At 45.5% G+C, this 16,847-nt stretch overlaps 3 protein-coding genes across 9 annotated transcripts; 1 reads left to right on the top strand and 2 right to left on the bottom strand.

Annotated features, from left to right (window-relative positions):
- Positions 1-1,796: 1,796 nt before the first annotated feature.
- LOC100821295 lies at positions 1,797-3,083 on the bottom strand. Its single transcript, XM_003565903.4, has 3 exons — positions 2,409-3,083; positions 2,218-2,277; positions 1,797-2,127 (listed from the first exon to the last, which is right to left on the bottom strand). The coding sequence occupies exons 1-3, from the start codon at positions 2,904-2,906 to the stop codon at positions 2,113-2,115; spliced, it is 573 nt and encodes a 190-aa protein (XP_003565951.3). The 5' UTR covers positions 2,907-3,083; the 3' UTR covers positions 1,797-2,112.
- A 2,886-nt stretch (positions 3,084-5,969) lies between these two features.
- On the bottom strand, positions 5,970-7,088 carry LOC104583101. The gene is made up of 3 exons (XM_010234830.3): positions 6,505-7,088; positions 6,325-6,384; positions 5,970-6,234 (listed from the first exon to the last, which is right to left on the bottom strand). The coding sequence occupies exons 1-3, from the start codon at positions 7,033-7,035 to the stop codon at positions 6,220-6,222; spliced, it is 606 nt and encodes a 201-aa protein (XP_010233132.1). The 5' UTR covers positions 7,036-7,088; the 3' UTR covers positions 5,970-6,219.
- A 1,734-nt stretch (positions 7,089-8,822) lies between these two features.
- LOC104583100 (atherin) lies at positions 8,823-15,924 on the top strand. Of its 7 annotated transcripts, none has more exons than XR_001405924.2 (6): positions 8,831-9,764; positions 9,886-9,945; positions 10,024-10,907; positions 11,542-11,598; positions 12,752-14,451; positions 14,924-15,924. XR_001405924.2 is itself a non-coding variant. In XM_024460215.1 (5 exons), exons 1-3 carry the CDS (start codon positions 9,213-9,215, stop codon positions 10,027-10,029), a joined length of 618 nt encoding a protein of 205 aa, XP_024315983.1. In that variant the 5' UTR covers positions 8,823-9,212; the 3' UTR covers positions 10,030-10,097; positions 10,866-14,451; positions 14,924-15,924. The 7 variants fall into 7 exon arrangements, 2 of the variants coding, with proteins under 2 accessions (XP_024315983.1, XP_024315982.1); XR_002964083.1 differs by having other exon boundaries at positions 8,833-9,764; positions 10,024-11,598; positions 12,752-12,817; positions 14,164-14,451; XM_024460215.1 differs by having other exon boundaries at positions 8,823-9,764; positions 10,024-10,097; positions 10,866-14,451.
- The last annotated feature ends 923 nt before the right edge of the window (positions 15,925-16,847 follow it).

The following is a 16,847-nucleotide window of genomic DNA, read 5'->3' as shown; positions in this document are numbered from 1 at the left end:
TCAACCAACCATCCCGCCACCCTTGTCAACCAACCGTGAACGTAACCCCTTTTCCCTATACTCGCCTGCCGTGGTCCCACGGCAGCATAGCGTCACCGATTGCCACAACCCTCCATGGTCCCAATTCCACAACTGCACCGCATGACCCTAGCACACACTTATTCACTGGCGCGACCCAACACCTCCATAGCATCACCGATCGTCACCGACGCTTCATGGTCCCCACTCCATCTCCGCATGACCGCGCCTGAACCAAGCACGCGTCTCTTCAGTGGCACGAGCCCAAACCTCCACAACGCTAGCCGCCGAATGCCACCAACCGTACCCCCACGGTCCCGTAGCATCACCGATCGCCACTGGCCTCTCATGGTCCCTACTCCACGTGACCACGCCCGAATATGGCGCATGCCTCTTCACTAGCACGACCCCACATCTGACATCTCCATAGCGTCATCGACCCCTCGTGGTCCCCACTCAACACGACTACACCCGAACCTGGAACGCACCTCTTCGCTTGTGCGACCCCACATCTCCACAACGTCACCGATCGTCATTGATCGCCACCGGCCTCTCACGACCCCAACTCCATTTGACCAGGTCTGAATATGGTAGATGCTTCTTCACTAGCGTGACTCCACATCTCCATAGCGTCACCCATCGCCACCGATCTTACACAAGTCACAATTCTAACAGTTTTAGTGAAACATGGAAATACACGAAGGAATGCCATTTACCACATGTGTATTGAAAATAATTCCATTTTCGTCTGAGAGGACGAACAACAGATTTTTGAGTTTTTCAGAGAAATATTTTGCCTATATTGCAGTAAAAAAATCGTGAACAGCGGAATAGCTCTGCAGTTACTGTCATAATTTTGCCAGTGGAAGCTTGCATCAACAGTGGGGATCGAGTGAGTAAATACAGGCAAAGAAGCATGTCATAAAACTGCGTTCAGAGAGTCAGCGACGCGTGAGCTCATTGGGCACACAAGATCACGAAATAGTACTATTGTCAGACACCGCCGGTTCTCAAATTCAATTTTATTTTGCAAACACATGATCTATATTCTCATAAGTTAAAAGAGGTCGAGTGGGTAAACCATAATAATTTTGATACTCCGTAGTTTAAAGAGTCGCTTTCAGCGATCAGTACCAAGCAAAGATCCTGAGTACACCAGAGTAATGATTAGGAGATCATAAGGATTGGACTTACTCGATCACACATCTTTTTAAAAGACTTTCGTTGGAAATCGTTTCTTTTCATTTCTTTTAATGGACCATGGCATCTAGGAGTATGTAGGAGCGCCCAATATCTGACGGATACCAAACTCTAAAAGTTCAAACATGAACGTGATATCTGAAGCACTTGCATGGTCAGAAGACCTTCTGGCTTGTGTTTGTGGCTGGTTTAACCTGATTTGGAAACACTAGAACAAGGTTTCTTCCAGCTGATTAGATTGTGCCTATTTCTGCATTTCCATCCTTAAACGGACTTGCCAGTCTGAAGTGAGAAGTAACATGGGCGAAAATGGTTAACCCAATTCTGTTTATATAGATAAAAAGAAGCAAGATGCTCTCTAGATGACTGTAGTGCTAACAAACTAATCCTAAACAATTCTTGACTCTGATGAGGTAGAGAAGGACAGCATTTTACTGCCTGACCAACTAAGCCAGAGAACTGATGAACAGAGTAGATATTCGATGCAGAAATCATTATGCAACAGGAAAAAGAAATTACCGGATCAAAAAGCAATGCCGATTAATACCAAATGCTATCAAGAACTGACGAAGAACATAGAGCACTAGCATTTCTCACGGCTGAAATTAAGATCTGAGATTCTTTTACAAGTCTCTTCAGAACTAAGATAGATAGACAGAACAACAGAATCCTGCTTCAGGGCAGGTAAGAAGCAAAGCCCTGACAAATTCAGAAAAGCCTCTAAGATTACACAGGATTAGGGCTTGACATACATGATAAATTGCAAAAGCATGGACACACAGAAATGATCAAGCCCTAATTCCTCTCCATCTACAACTCCGATGAACCTGTGCTTGACCGCAAGTCCGCTTCAATCCCTGGAAATCCATCATCTCCTGCTCCGGAGAGCAACTCTCAGAATCCCCCTTTCTGCACCAATCGAAAACCGAATCAGCGTCTGGAACATCAAAAACAAGTGGCTAGATCAGATGGATGAAAGGATGAAACTTTTATGCTTACCTCGTTCACCTTGTAGCGATCACGGTTAACCTCCGGCAGCGACTCGCCAGGGCAAAGGGTCTGCGATTAACCAGAGAAAAAAAAAGGAACAGGAGTAACTGATCAATATCGGAGAACCGGAGAGGAAATTTGCAAACGCGATGAAGAATCAATTTAGGATCGATCAGTGCTGCTTAATTAGGCTTACGCACATTGATTAGGCGCTGGACGTTCTTGGGCCGCCTCTTGGCCCGGCGCGGCAGCTTCCGGCCGGTCATGACGAGGAAGTCCTCCTCGATCTCCTGCTTGGTGAGCTGCAGCGAGAACCTGCCGCTCCTGCTGGCGCCGCCGTCCTTGTTCCAGAGCTTCCTGGTCTCCCCCGCTTCCTCCGCGAAGTCCCGACCGGCCCTCCGGTCCCGCAGCAGGTAGCTCTGCTTGCGGGGGCATTCCTCCGCCGCCGCGGCTTTCGTCGGCGATCGGGAGCTTTTCGACTGCGGCTCGCCGCCACCCGCGGCCGCCGCCGCCGCCGCCGCTGACTGGCAGAAGGCCATGGGCTTGCGGTACCCCCAGGAGGATGGGAGGTCGAACAGGAGGCGGTTGTCCCTCGATCGCGCCGCGGACGCCGCCGGGGAGTCCACCTGCATTGCTGCTACTGCCTCCGCCGCCGCTGCTGCAGCTGCTGTGGGCGAGGACGGCGGCGAGGACTCCATCGGGGCGCGGGCGAGGCGACAAAGGGAGAGAGAAGGGGGGGATTAAAGGGGGTAAGCAACAACAAATTGGAACTATGCGCCGCGGAGGAGGGTTCTAGTTTCGCAATTGCATGCCCTCCTATTTATAGCGGCCGGGGTTGGATTAGGGGGAAGCAGAGATAGATGAAGAAGCTCTCTCTTCTCTTATGGAGGTGAGCAAAATTTTGGCCAGCAAATGCTGTGGTTTTTGGTTTCTTGTTTCTTTCCTGTGGGTTTGGGCTGGCAACGCCGGCGTGCCGTCTGCGGGAGTCCGGTTCAGTTTGCCCCCGACGATTCCGGGCGCGTGGCTCAGTTACGAGTCACAGGGGCCGTTGGATGGGCATCGATCTGATGGCCGGGAAATACAGAAAGGCCAGCTAGGTACTAGCAGGTTTTTTAGGTTGTTTTTCTTAGTTTTTTTTTAAACTCTATTGCTTGTTCTGTGTCTTCCTTTTTACATCGTAAAGCCTCCTTATTCATTAGATACACTTATTCATTAGATATAGTATTACAGTTACATCTTTGATTACTACGGAAAAGGGGAGTGAAACCCGGACAATGGTCTACGGCTTAGTTATTGGAAACGTAAAGTTGCCGCATGATAATGCAGGAAATATGGAAAGGCATCCGGGAGTCCGGTTTAGTTTGCCTACGGATTTTAGGCGTGTGGCTGCGTTACGCGGAACGTAAAGCTTGTTAGCAAGTTTCTTTTGTAAAGAGGATTGCCAATATTGTTGGTTGATACAACATAGCAATTTTAATCTCAAACAGGGTGGCCTCCGTGGTATAAACCCGGTATCACACTGGTTGACTGGTTCACAAACACGTAGCTGGACTGCACTATACTTTCTAGTTTCTTAAACAATAATTCTAAAATGTGCAAGGTGGCGCGCACACACACACGTCGAACTTGAACACTTGATAAATTTTTGCATAAAAAGAGGTTATGAACTCAATTCGACATATCTCTAACTATTTGTGCTTACGGAACATTCTAATTATGTGTGCTAGGTGTGTGGAGGCGTTCTTCTTATGATCGGGGTTGTTTATATGGACTTTGCAACGATCAAAATTGGAGGGGTTGTATCCTACTGATGCATGCCATGTATTTCACTTGATGTACATGTATCTATATGTTTGTCACATTCGTGTCCCTAACTCACCAAAGTTAAATAAACGTACCCACAAAAGCTTCTTTATGCAGGCATGCATCACGCAATTGCTCAGTTGTCTACACCGTGTGGTGATTTTCACCTACATGACGTTGTATGTCATGGCTCATCGAAGCCGGGTTGCAACGCATTATGCAGTTTTACACACAATTGGTACACATGCACACCCGAGTTAAACATCAACGCTGCAACGATAACCAATTATGTATATTTTAAAGGAATTGTGCATGTATAAGAGGTAGCTAGTTCAATGGAGAGCCGAAGTTTGAATAAATAGAGGCTGCAAATTTAAATTCATCATATGTCTAACGAATTGTGCTTATTGACAATTCCGATTATTGAAAATTACCAATACGTTCTTATGAAATTCATAACAATCGCATGCAATTGGAGAGGTCGTATCGTACTAAATGCATGACACATATTTCATTTCGCGTCCCTTCATCTATCCGTTTTATACCCTTTTGTTGGTTATCTCACTGAAGGGGAGAGGTAGACTGAAACACAAAGAGAGATAAGAGCACTGGCGACAGATATGGCATTTTCTCATAAGAATATCTAACTAGGCTCGCCGGTATAAAAGAGAACTTGTCACTAGTGGTTGTCTTGTGATACACATGGGCCTTTTTCTTAAGAATTATTAAAATAAATTCCTTTAGGCTAAGGGGCCCCACACCAAACTTTGAGATAAACATAGCTTTGACCCCTGTTTTACCATTACATGATACCGCGGGATGGCTTTTACCTCTCAAATTGGTGGCAACCTTAATTTGAACCCCGTTAACAATCTCTATGTAGACCGCTACTATGGTTGGTCAGACAACACAATTTGCAGTTGATCAAATAGTGAAATGCAACAATGTGAACACGATTGCAACCTGAATTGATACATCTATTTACAACCCACGAAAACAGCGCAAGAGCAAATGGGCCAAGTTACCCTGGACTCATTGACACACAAGGATTCTTTTTCTAGGGAACATAGAAAAGAGAATAAACGAACGCAATCCTAGCAGCTTTCATATTTGTTTAGAAAATATGCACAAGCATAAACTGCTTTCAGGAAGCTTTAAACACCACACTAGAAACTTGTCTTCAACAGCGAGATGAATGCTTGATCATTCACACATAGACCTACAGAGAAATTTCCACTGAAGTGAGCCGATTAACTGAGCGGCGTGCCCACGCTACTACTTGATCGAGTCTCGTGATTTCAGTATGATTTTCACTATTAGGAGCTAATGTATTTCATAATACTTTCATGTATGAATCAAAATCGTCTTACCGAACTCAAGACCCAAATAGACCTACCTAGTGATGTAAAACTACCATTGATCATGGAGGTATTGTCGGGCTTGGATACACCAGCGTCGAGATAGCACGACAGAGGAAAACTCGACATGAAGGCCAGCCGCCCAGTGATGTGGTACGTAGTGGTAATAGTACACGCCCCACTCCAAAACAAAGGAGAAGGTGTGTGCCGCACGCACGAGGGACTGCGAATGCGGTATTGAATAAAAGTGTGGATGAAATGATGTCAGGTCTGCATGACCCTTGTGGGCTGAGCCACACACATGATACATGATACAGTGACAATAACAATGGGAAGCAAGGCATTAAGGCGGAGTGAATCCTAAAAGACTGTCTTACTTCAGATTGTCCTTTATAATTTGGGGACATGATAGTGAAATCGACAGTAATAACATATAAACATGCCGCAGTGAGCCAGTGAATATCAACCTGGGCCCAACATACACACTCTAGGAATTGTGTGTGTTGTTAAATAATGCCACAAAGGCCTTTGGTGGTCTTGCTCATACCAATGTGAGGTAGTACTCCACAAAGATGAACTCATAACACGGTAGCCACAAGGTATCCAATCGCTGGAGATAGATAGATAGAGACAACAAGAGAATACTGTTTTAGGGCAAGAAGCAGGCCCTGATAAATTAAGAAAAACCTCTAAGATACAAGATATACGAAGGCTCGACATACATGATAATTTGCAAAAGCATCAATAAACGGAAACAATCAACCCCAAATATCTCCGTCTGCAACTCCGATGAACCAATGCTTGACGCAATGCCCGGAAGTCCATCGTCTCCTCCTTCAGAGAGCAACTCTCAAAACACCCCATTCTGCAGCAATGAAAAATCGGATCAGGGTGTCTGGACTGGAACATCCAAACCAACTGCTAGACATATCAAAGATGAAATTTTTATGCTTACCTCGTCCACCTTGTAGCGATCATGGTTCACCTCTGACAAGGACTCGCCAAGAGAAAGCGCCTGCGGGAAGAAGAGAAAAAGAAGTAGGAATAATTGATTAGTTATCGAAGAACTAGAGATCAATTTGCGAACACTATGAAGAATTTAGGATCAATCCAGGACTCCCATCAGCTTACGCACATTAATCTGGTACTGGATGTTCTTGCTCCGCCTCTTTGGCCGGCGCGGCGGCTTCCGACCAGTCATCTTGATAAAGTCCTCCATGATCTCCTGTTTGGTGAGCTCCAGCGAGAACTTGCTGCCATCGGTGCTTCCGCTTCCGCCGCCATCCTTGTTCCAAAGCTTCGCGTGCAGATTCTTCGGAGCGTCCTCCACGCTGTCCCGGCCGACTCTCCGGTCCCTCAACAGGTAGCCCTGCCCACGGGGACATTCCTCCGCCACCGCCACCTCATCATTCACCGCCGCCGCCGCTGTAGCGCCACCTTCCATCAGGGATCGGGAGCTGTTGGCCTGCGGCTCAACACCCGCCGCCACCGGCGATGAGTCCGGTGGCTTGTAGAAGGCCAAGTGCTTACGGTACCCCCAGGTGGCGGGGAGGTCGAAACCGACCAAGAGGCTTTTGTCCTTCGATTGCGACGAGGATGCCGCTACTTCCGCTACCGCTGCCGCAGCTGTAGCTGTCGCAGGCGTAGTCGGGGGTGAGGACTCCATGGGCGAGCGAGGCGACAGAGAGAAGGCGAATAAAGGGGACTAAAAAGGGGTAAGAAAATTGGAACTACGAGGAATCGCAATGGTATGTCCGTCCTATTTATAGCGGGCTTGGATTAGAGGGGGAGAGGTGGGTAGAGATGGAGATGCTCTCTTCTGGAGGTGGGCAAAAAAATTCGCCAGCAAATGATGAGGTTTTTGTTAAACTCTTTCCTTGTGGGTTTGGGCTGGCAACCTAGCGTGCCGTCTGCGGGAGTCCATGTTAGTTTGCCCAGCCCATTCCAACAACGCGTGGCTCGGTATAGGAAACCTTAAATGGCCAGGGTAGGAGTCAGGTTTATGTGGCTGTATTTTGTTTCCTAAGTTTGTTAAACTATTTTGGTTGTTCTGCACGCGTGGGTCGGTTATGGGAACGTCGGATTGCCATCCGAAGATAAGGAAACACGAAAAGGCCAGCCGAGTGCAAGAATTTTTAGGTTGGTTTTCTTTCTTGTTTTTGTTAAACTCTTCTGCTTGTTCTGGATGTGTGGCTCAGTCACGGTGAACATTAGACCGTCTTCCGATGGGTGAAAATACAAAAGGGGCCAGCCAGGGGATAGGTTTTTAAGGCTGGTTTTCTTGTTTTTTAGTAAACTCTTTGGCTCAGTCACGGGGAGTGTTGGATTGCCATCCGCTGGCAGGAAAGTACAAAAAGGCCAGCAACGTTCCAAGTTTTTTAGTTTTTTTTTGCGAATATTTAAGGTTGCTTTCCTTTCCATTTTTGTTCAACTCTTTTGCTTGTTCTGGGCACGTGGATTAGTCACGCGGAACAGGAACATTGGTGTTCAATCTGATAACCGAGAATTATGAAAAAGGCCATCCATTTTCTAGGCTTTTGCGGTTGCTTTTCTTGTCTGTTTTGTTCAACACTTTTGCTTGTTCCAGGCGCGTGTCCGAGTGACATCGGATGGCTTTGGAAATACGAAGAGACCAGCTAGATGCCAGGTTTCTAAGGTTGTTTTTCTTTCTTATTTTTGTTAAACTTGTTTGCTTCTACTTCTCTTTTTTCCTTTTCCTTTTTTGAACTGAACTTGTTTGCTTCTTCAGGGGAACGTTAGATTACCACCATCTGATGGCTCAGGAATACAAGGTGCCAGGTTTTTCGGATTGATTTTCTTTCTGGTTTTTGTTAAATCTCTTGGTAAGGGGATTGATGAGCAAATGGATGGACATGGGTTGGACGGTTAGACACACATAACATTGCCAGTAAATTAGAGTGTACCTTCAGCCGCTCCTGAAGATGGAAGAAATGAGGATATATTTGTGCTCACGTAAGAACTACGTAATCACTCCGTTTCAGAATTCTTGTCGAAATATTACATGTATCTAGACGCTTTTTAGGAATAGATACATTCATTTTTGAGTAAATTTGAGACAAGAATTATGAAACGGAGAGATTAGTACAGTACATGGATTAATTAAAATGGTACCTGCCCATATATAGAGGTCCTGAATTTGATTATATCTCAAACTATATAACATGGTTCTGCTCACGGCTAATGCACACAACACAAACATATCTTTTCCCTAGTTCATCAAGGTTGAAACTTATCCTAGAAACATAACGTGGCGCATTACATTAATAATACCCATGGGCTTGCACACCTTGGGCGATCCCAATGTCCGTATTGTACGTTGGCTTTGCACTTGCTGAAATAGTAACCCCAAAATGTAATAATGTGGCGCGCACACACGCATGGAACTTCAACATCACCACCATACTACCATAGCAAATATGAACTGATGCATCTCCAAAATGGATATATGAATGTGCAAGAGACACACTGGTTAAATCGAGTGTACTTTTGCACAAGTATAGACGGCATATTTCAAATTTGAAACATGACGTTCACTCCCAATGTCGACGATGAAGACGATGACGCCTTCTCCCGGGCCTGGGCTGCCTATCTTCCTGCCATGTGGGCCTAAACCGCCTGGGTTTACCATGAAAAAGTTTGTTACGGGAGCGAGCCCCAAAACCACGCGGCCCGATCGGACGCGCAACGCAGCAGCACCCAGTATTTACGCAGGAAAGAAATCCTTTCCGTTTTTGAAAAACCTCGAGCGACCCCCTCGATTTCCTTCCTTCCTTGTTGATAGTTCTTCCCTTCCCTCCTCGCCGCGCGCCTCGCGTAGTCCTCATGGCCGCCGCCGCGCACCGCCTCCACGGCGCGGGGAAATCCTCGATTCCGTCCCCCGCGGCCACGGCGACGGCGACGGCCAAAGCGTCCGCTCCCAGCCGACGCCTCCACGGCTTCTCCTTCCCGACGCTCTCTTGGGGCGCGCACCGCCTCCTCCGCTGTTCCAAGGACGGCGCCGCCGCCGCGTCCGCGCCCGCGTCGGGTTCACCTCCCCTGCACCCGCAAACCCCGTCGCTCAAGGACAAGCCGGTGCCGACGCCGCCGATGCCGACGCCCCAGCAGGACCCGGCGGGCGACGGCTCGCGCCCGCAGCGGCCGATGAATCTCCGCCCGCGCCGCTACTACTCCGCCACCGCCGCCGCGTCTCCGGCGTCGCGAGCGGATGGGGGCGCCGCGGCGGGCCAGTCGGGGCCGCCGCCCCCGCCGCTGCCGAGGAAGAGAAGCTTCGCCGTCGCGCTCACCAGGGAGGAGATCGCCGAGGACTTAGCCGCCATCCGATGCGCGCGCCCGCCGCGCCGCGGCAAGAAGCGGCCGAAGCAGAACGAGATGGATGTAAGCATCAATCCATCCCCTGCATGTACTTCCTATTCCTGGTGCCCAATTTTGCTTTTGCGGCGCGGTGTTTAACTCTGCTTTGGTTTGGTTTGGTTTGTTTGTTTGTTTGGAACCGCAGAGGCTGTTTCCGGGAAGCATGCTCTTGAACGTGGACCCTGACGCATACAAGATCGGCGAGGTAAGATGGCGTTCGATTCGCTTGACCATGTACTATTTCCCAGAAGATGGTTTGTTCATGTTTGTTCTCCTCTTACAGAGGTGATCGGCGCCGTGGTGAAGCTGCAAATTGGAGGAACTTCTCAGACGTTCCCAATCTTTTTCTTTCCTCATGTGTGTGATGGACTGATGGTTAACATGTCCATCCCCTATTAATTTTGTTAGTTCTTATGGCTTAGAGAATTGAATTTTGGTAGGTTATTCCTTGTGCCTTTTTGTGTACATACATTATGCTTACAAGGAATTGTTGGAATGATTGGAGTGTTAGTGCTTTCTGGTGTTATGTTTGGGTTTGGGGTATGGTTATTGCGGCGTGTAGGAAGTGATAGTATTCAAAGGTGATGGGGAGTCCTCATGTTATGCACATTGTTTAAATTATGAATAGTTAAATATAATATCCATGAACTAGTTTTACGGTTCAGATTGCTACAAAAGTTACTGAATATGACATGGCACATTGGTTATGAATTGTTCTTGAGAATTTGTATATATTGCTTTCTAGATTTACTGATGGAACATAAATAATTAGGTGCATTGCGTGATGCCATGATGGATGAAATGCTAGCTTTAATTTTTACTCTGGCAGGAGATATATATATATCATATCTACAATAGGACATTGTGACTGAACGAGAAAGTAATGGGTGCCTCATACTTGTGATAGAATAATGACCTATTAACCATGGTTTTCTTTTTTTCGTGACCAATAAGTGCCAAATCAGTAAAAACTTAAGCTAGTTACCACACGATTTTTTTGCATCTTGTCCTAATCTCCTGTTTCTCACGTATTATGGATATTAAAGTATTCTTTTGTAATGATTCATCAAGTTTTGTTTTGTTATTTCACCTTTTCTGTTCATGCTTTTCCTGCATTTTTTACAGATAAATAGCTGGAGTATCTCATTAGAGATTTCAGCAATAACAGTATCTTTTTTTGGGGGAACATTGTCTGTTTTATATTTGGTGTTTCTCTGATCTGCTATTTTGCTTTAGGTAGGAGGTGCCACTTTCAGTAGTCATTGCTCTGTTTAACGGTGTTTAGTTGTTAATTGACCTTCTAATCTTTTTTACTTAAGTTGTACACAGTGAAGAGCATAGAACTTCATTGATTAATTGTTGTCTATGCCTTCACATTTTGGGATTCAGTATCTTCTTCATTTTTAGGAAGGGGATTCAGTATCTTGTTAATCAGTTTTGAGGAATAATTGGATGACATTGTCGACCAGGCTTTAATAAAGTTTATGATCGATAGGTTGGAAATGGTGATTGGGTTCTTCTGTTTTTAGAACCAGACCCTAGTAATGTAGCTGAGCCCTCTTCGTCGGTCATTTGGTATAAATTGTTTTTGTTGAATCAAGGGTTAAACTTGATAACTCTTGATGCCCACATGGTTCACCTGTATCAAGACCATTGCACATAACAGACCTCAAAATTCTTCATAACGCACATAATTGAAACAAAAATGTAGTTGGATCCGTTGATTTCCATGATGCGTTGTGGTTTCTATGATTTGCGTAATGTTATTGGTGTGTAATTGTACCCTTGACAGGCAAATAAGCACTAACCATCAGGAATCAGCCTGAGCAGTGTCCTGTTTGCAGCAGAATTAGTTCAGGTATATATGAGAGTCGCCCTTATAACTTTTCTCAAATATCCATCTTTATGTCTTCTGGGTTTTTGGGTCTTGTTTCCTCGGAAATATGGAATGAGCGCAATGTGTCTGTATTATGCAATGCCTCCTCCACCACACTCGTAATTATGGCTAAGATAAAAGGAGAGGCGTTTGACAGGCTCACGCTGGAGCGGAAAACTTAGGTACATTCTCCTGCAAGAGTAGGCTTGTGTACGCCGCTTGTGGCCATTTCGTTGTCATGTGGGCAAGTGGAGAAATAACCCTTAATGGGTCAGGTCCGGGAGCTCACATGGCAACGGGTCGGCCGGTCCAACATGGCATATGACAGTTAGGCCCCTCCTACCTGTCAGAAATACCATTAAACGCCCTAATCTACCCTATTTGGGTTCTATGAGGCAGCCTGTCCCAAAAACTGTGGTCCAGCGAGACTATTAGTGATAAGTGTGGTAACATGTCAAACAATAGATTATCTCTTAGTGCCATCTCTTGCAACCAATACTCTCATGGATACAAGAATATTTGGTGATTTAAAAAAAAAACTTGTGATGGAAAGATAAAATCTAGTACAATAAGAAAAAAGCATATCTTTCTTGTGAAGAGTTTTTTCTTTGTTTCTTTCTCATCCTAGTCAACAGTTATCTTATGGGGCGTCGCTAAGATAAGATCGTACATTGCACGTGGTCTAGAGGAGTTGTCATGCCACAGATATTAGCTGAAATCTAATCACAATTCTTTTTTGGTGAGAACGTTGAATCCCATATCTTTCCTTATAAAATCCAGGTCTCCTCTCAAAGTGAAAAACCTTTCTTTGGTAATTACATAAAGGGGTTATTCTTACTAAAGATAGCTTGAAAAGGCACGACTAGCAAGTTAGTTCAAGTTTTAGTGTTTTGCCATCACAACAAGATGACTAGACACTTCTGATGATTTCATTATCAGTTTGCCAGGGCCGCTTGGGCCATTATTCAAGCGGCGACTAACCTTCATCCACCCCGTGGTGATGCTAATATGTTTGTTAACTCACCACAAGGGTTAGACAATAGGCTTCATTCGATCATCCTTGGGGGCGGCTGCTCTTTGATGGTTTGTTGCTCAGTAAAAATGATGTTGTGTTTTAATTACATCTCCATCGCAGGTTATCCATTCTCGTGCACACTGGCTTCGTACCTGGTCTTTGCTCCAACGACCGGTGGACAAGGAGGTAATTTTAGCGGCATGTACAGAAGTGGAAGAGTGGCCAGGGAGGTGTTTTGATAGTTCAGGTGGCGGCATAAGGGCAACTCCAGCAGGGAGACCCATTTTGTGTCCGTTTTGGCCTCCTTTTAGTCCGCTGTTAGTTTTGGGTCTGCCACTGCCCCCAACGAGGCCACCCATTTGGTCCACTTTATTACTCATGGACATGTGGACCAGGGGAGGAAAAAGGGGCAAGATGCGGACCAGCGCAGTGCAAAAGATACTGTCCGCCCCGACCCAAACTCTGACCAAATTTGGGTTGGAAATGGGTCATGTCCGGACCAAAAAGCGGAAAAGGGAGTCCGTTTGGCCCAAACGGACAAAATCGGTCTCCCCGCTGGAGTTGCCCTAACCTCCAGATCAACGCACCTTCCCTTCATTTTTTTAGAGATCACCATGGGGCGTTGGTGGGGGGGGGGGGGGGGGGTGTGGAGAACCCTGCCTGAATACCTTTACTTAAAGGTTAGAAATTATAGGGTTTGCGAGTCGCGAGAAAAAATAGTCACGCAAGACATAATGGATACCTTTTGACCGGCTTTCTTAAGCCGATGAGACCAAAGGGTGGCATCGTCTACAACGTTTCTAATTAGTATATGGGATGGTAAATGAACTCAATGGAACACCACACTGTTTCTTGAGTCCCAGGTTTTCAAAAGGATGGTGAGCACCATCCCTGGCCATAGCACGGCCAGCAAGCCTGGTAGGACCGTAGGAGGTTCAGGCTCCAGAGAGAGGCGCCTTCAGCCAGAGGGTTGATACCGAGCTTGAACAAGACAGTCTGATTGAAAGAACTGTGGAAGAAAAGGTGGTCGTTTTTTTCGGAAGCAAGTTTGCACCGGGGGCATCGACGCACCATCGCTTAGTAGTTAGTACTGTCTCGCCTTAGCTGCATCAATAAATTGTAATGGAGTAAAGGGTTTTTGTGACTTCTGTTGTCATTGTGTGCATCTTGTTATGGAAAGGCCGTGTGTGTTTCGTATGTGGTTGTATCGGCTTGATGTGGTGATAAGATTCAATAAAGCTCTCTTTTTGGAAAGAAAAAAATAGCATATCTAACATTTATCTGATTTGTTGTTCGTTTTTTGGTTCGGTCTTTCTCTTTTCCTGCACGTCAACAACCAGATCTAGTTTTGATCGTTGATAACTTGCTTGAATTGCTTTGCTCTTTTATTTGCTACCGTTCCTGTATAACCAGATTGGCCAATTTTAAGATCGATCTCGGCTGTCCGGTCATCGCATGGCACAATTCATGAGGCCATAGCGGTCTGGTTGCCATCGCCATCGAAAGCTGGATTAAGATAAATGTTGATGCAGGGTGTGACTTGATCTCTTCCTGTGGAGGCTCGCCCGTGCTCATTCAAGATATGAACAGGGAGGTGCTTGCCTCGGCATGGGGGTACTATTGCAACTGCTCTGGGTTGATGAAGCTGAGATAAGAGCTTCTGTTTCAGGCCTCCATTTATGATCAAGCTTCAATGCCGCAGTTATGATATAAACTGATTATCTTGTTGCACATTGTTTTCTCTTGTCATCCACTTTGGACAGGTTGATGTTCAGTGATTTGAAGATTGATGTGACCGGCATGTTCACTGCATTTGAGAGGTAAAGTTCGCAAAATTAGTAGAGAGGCCAATGTGGTTGCGGATTCCATTAGCGATTTTGTAAAACGAAGAAGTGTGGTGGGGGTTAGGGATCCAAGTGGGATCCTGCTTATGTCCCACTTCTGATTTAATAGGGATTTGCTAGTTCAAATTTTGTCTCAAATTAATTTTGGCTTAAAGTTTACAAATTGGTCTAAATGTGAGACATTGGTGGGGTGTTAATCGGATCAGTTCCTTCCAGTGCGTAGGGATTTATAGGAAATGGTTGTAATGAATGTGGTTAAGTTATATAAAGTGGTGTGGTTTCAGAAGGGAAACTTAAAAAAGATCGATCTCGGTTGACCCCATGAACTGATAATACTACCCTTTTTTTTTCCAAATAATCACCAGTGGGAAGAGGATTCCCACCTGAACTTTGTGATTGATTCCTTAAGCTTTATTTTTCACTGCACTAACATCCAACATATTTCCAGATCATCTCACCAAAATACCCTCGATTGACTGGACGCAGCAGAGCAGACGTTGGGAATGACAGAAGATGGTAAGTAGCAGCAAGAGAAAGACAAGTGCAATTGCATCCTGTGGTGCAATGGCAGAATGGCAAGGTGGCATCAACGCCATCAAAGCTGCTGTACGTACTTCTCTCCCACTGCAAAATTCAATGCCACCGTGGCGTAGTCATCGTCTCCGTAGCTCTGGAAACCATTCTTTCAGTCAGCGAGGCAACCACGTCTGTGCAAATTACTCCACCTGACTCAAGGATTCAGTTTACTTTAAGAGAACCTTGCTCGAGTATATAAAAACAGATGAACAGATAGCCTTGTCAGCTACCATGGCTAAGGCGATTAAAGAGATCCTACTCCGCCTCCCTGCTGAATCAACCATACAGTCTAAATTGACTTGCAAACAGTGGCTTGGATCGATTAACAACGAAAGCTTCATTCATCATACTTTGGACATCAGAACATGGACAGAAGGCCGAAGATCATGCTTGTGGCCAAGCGCACTGGACAATCGGTCTTCAGTTTTGCTCCCTTAAGATAGTGCATTGCCTGAGACAAAGGTGGTCTGCTCCAAGCCTTGCCATGGGATGAACGTGGTAAGCACTTCTGCAAATGACTATCTCTGCAACCGAGGCACAGGTTTCCATATGGTCTACAATAACCTGGGGCCGAATATGCACCTACCATTGAGAAGCTGGAGAATACATAAAGCAGAAGAGCCTTTGCAGTTGGCAACAAGAAGTCAAGACTGTTGGCCTGACTTCTGAGTTTTGACCCTTTGACTCGTGAGCATGGTCTTGTGTAGCAAACTGCAACACCCATTTTTGATGTGTGATTTGATTTAGTAGTTCTAATTGCCACTGTGGCACTGTGTACTGCTCTTTCTGCGAGTATATTGTCATATAATTATTCGTTTGACAATGTAAAGGTGTGTTCCTTTGAAAAATAAGTGAATGATGGTGAGTTCGTAATGCAGTATTTATAAATATTGTACTCCCTCCGTTCAACAAAAGATGTCTCAAATTTGATCAAATTTGGATGCATCTATACACTAAGTCATGTCTAGATATATCCAAATTTTAACAAACTTGAGACATTTTTTGTTGGACGGAGGGAGTAATACGTTTAGCTGCCATATGACTTTGTTTCTTGATTAATGGAGCCATGGACCTGCAATCTTAAGATGACCCACACATTTGCTGCCTCCTTTCAAGATCATCTGTGTCTGAAGGATTCCGTGTCAGCTGCCTCTAACTGATCCATAAAGGTTGGTTGCTGCTCTTGATCACATTCAGTTTAGTCAGCTGTGTTCTGCAGTCGAAGCACCTACTCCCTCCAACTCATAGAAAGTGTTGTCTTAAATTAGTACAAATTTTGTATTGAGTAGGCCACACTATTATGGATCGGAGGAGTAATAAAGAGCTTACATTATGTATTTGGTACGGCGAAAGCGCTCTCTCACACGTGCTCCGATCCAAGAATCAACGTGCAAGTGGGGAATTAACCAGGTTCCACGCGCAACAACTTGCCAGGTTCCAGTGAAATCAGCATCGTTTTTCTGTCTCGTATTGCCAGTTGCCAGACTCGAGCTGTCGAGCAGGAGATGGCCTGATGTGTTAGTCAACTTTACAAAAATTGAGCAACTTGATCACTTTAGTGTTTTAGATGCGAGCGTCTACGCGTTGTTTGGTTACTTATGTTTCTTGTCCTGGCTCCAGTACGAGTTGCAGCAAAGATAGTACTCCGTATATGACAAATTTAGAATAAGAAGAGTACATGTATGCATTCAACTTTGCAGTAGGTAGAAATGCAGACACCCAAGCACAGATCAAGTACTGCTACTGCAGACAAATATATACTCCCGCCCGACCACCAGTTTGTGATATACTAATTT

The sequence above is a fragment of the Brachypodium distachyon genome, chromosome 2 (genome assembly GCF_000005505.3).
Source record: "Brachypodium distachyon strain Bd21 chromosome 2, Brachypodium_distachyon_v3.0, whole genome shotgun sequence".
Taxonomy (NCBI): Eukaryota; Viridiplantae; Streptophyta; class Magnoliopsida; order Poales; family Poaceae; genus Brachypodium; species Brachypodium distachyon.
The sequence above is the reverse complement of the archived record's forward strand: the minus strand, read 5'-3'. Positions and strand labels throughout refer to the sequence as shown.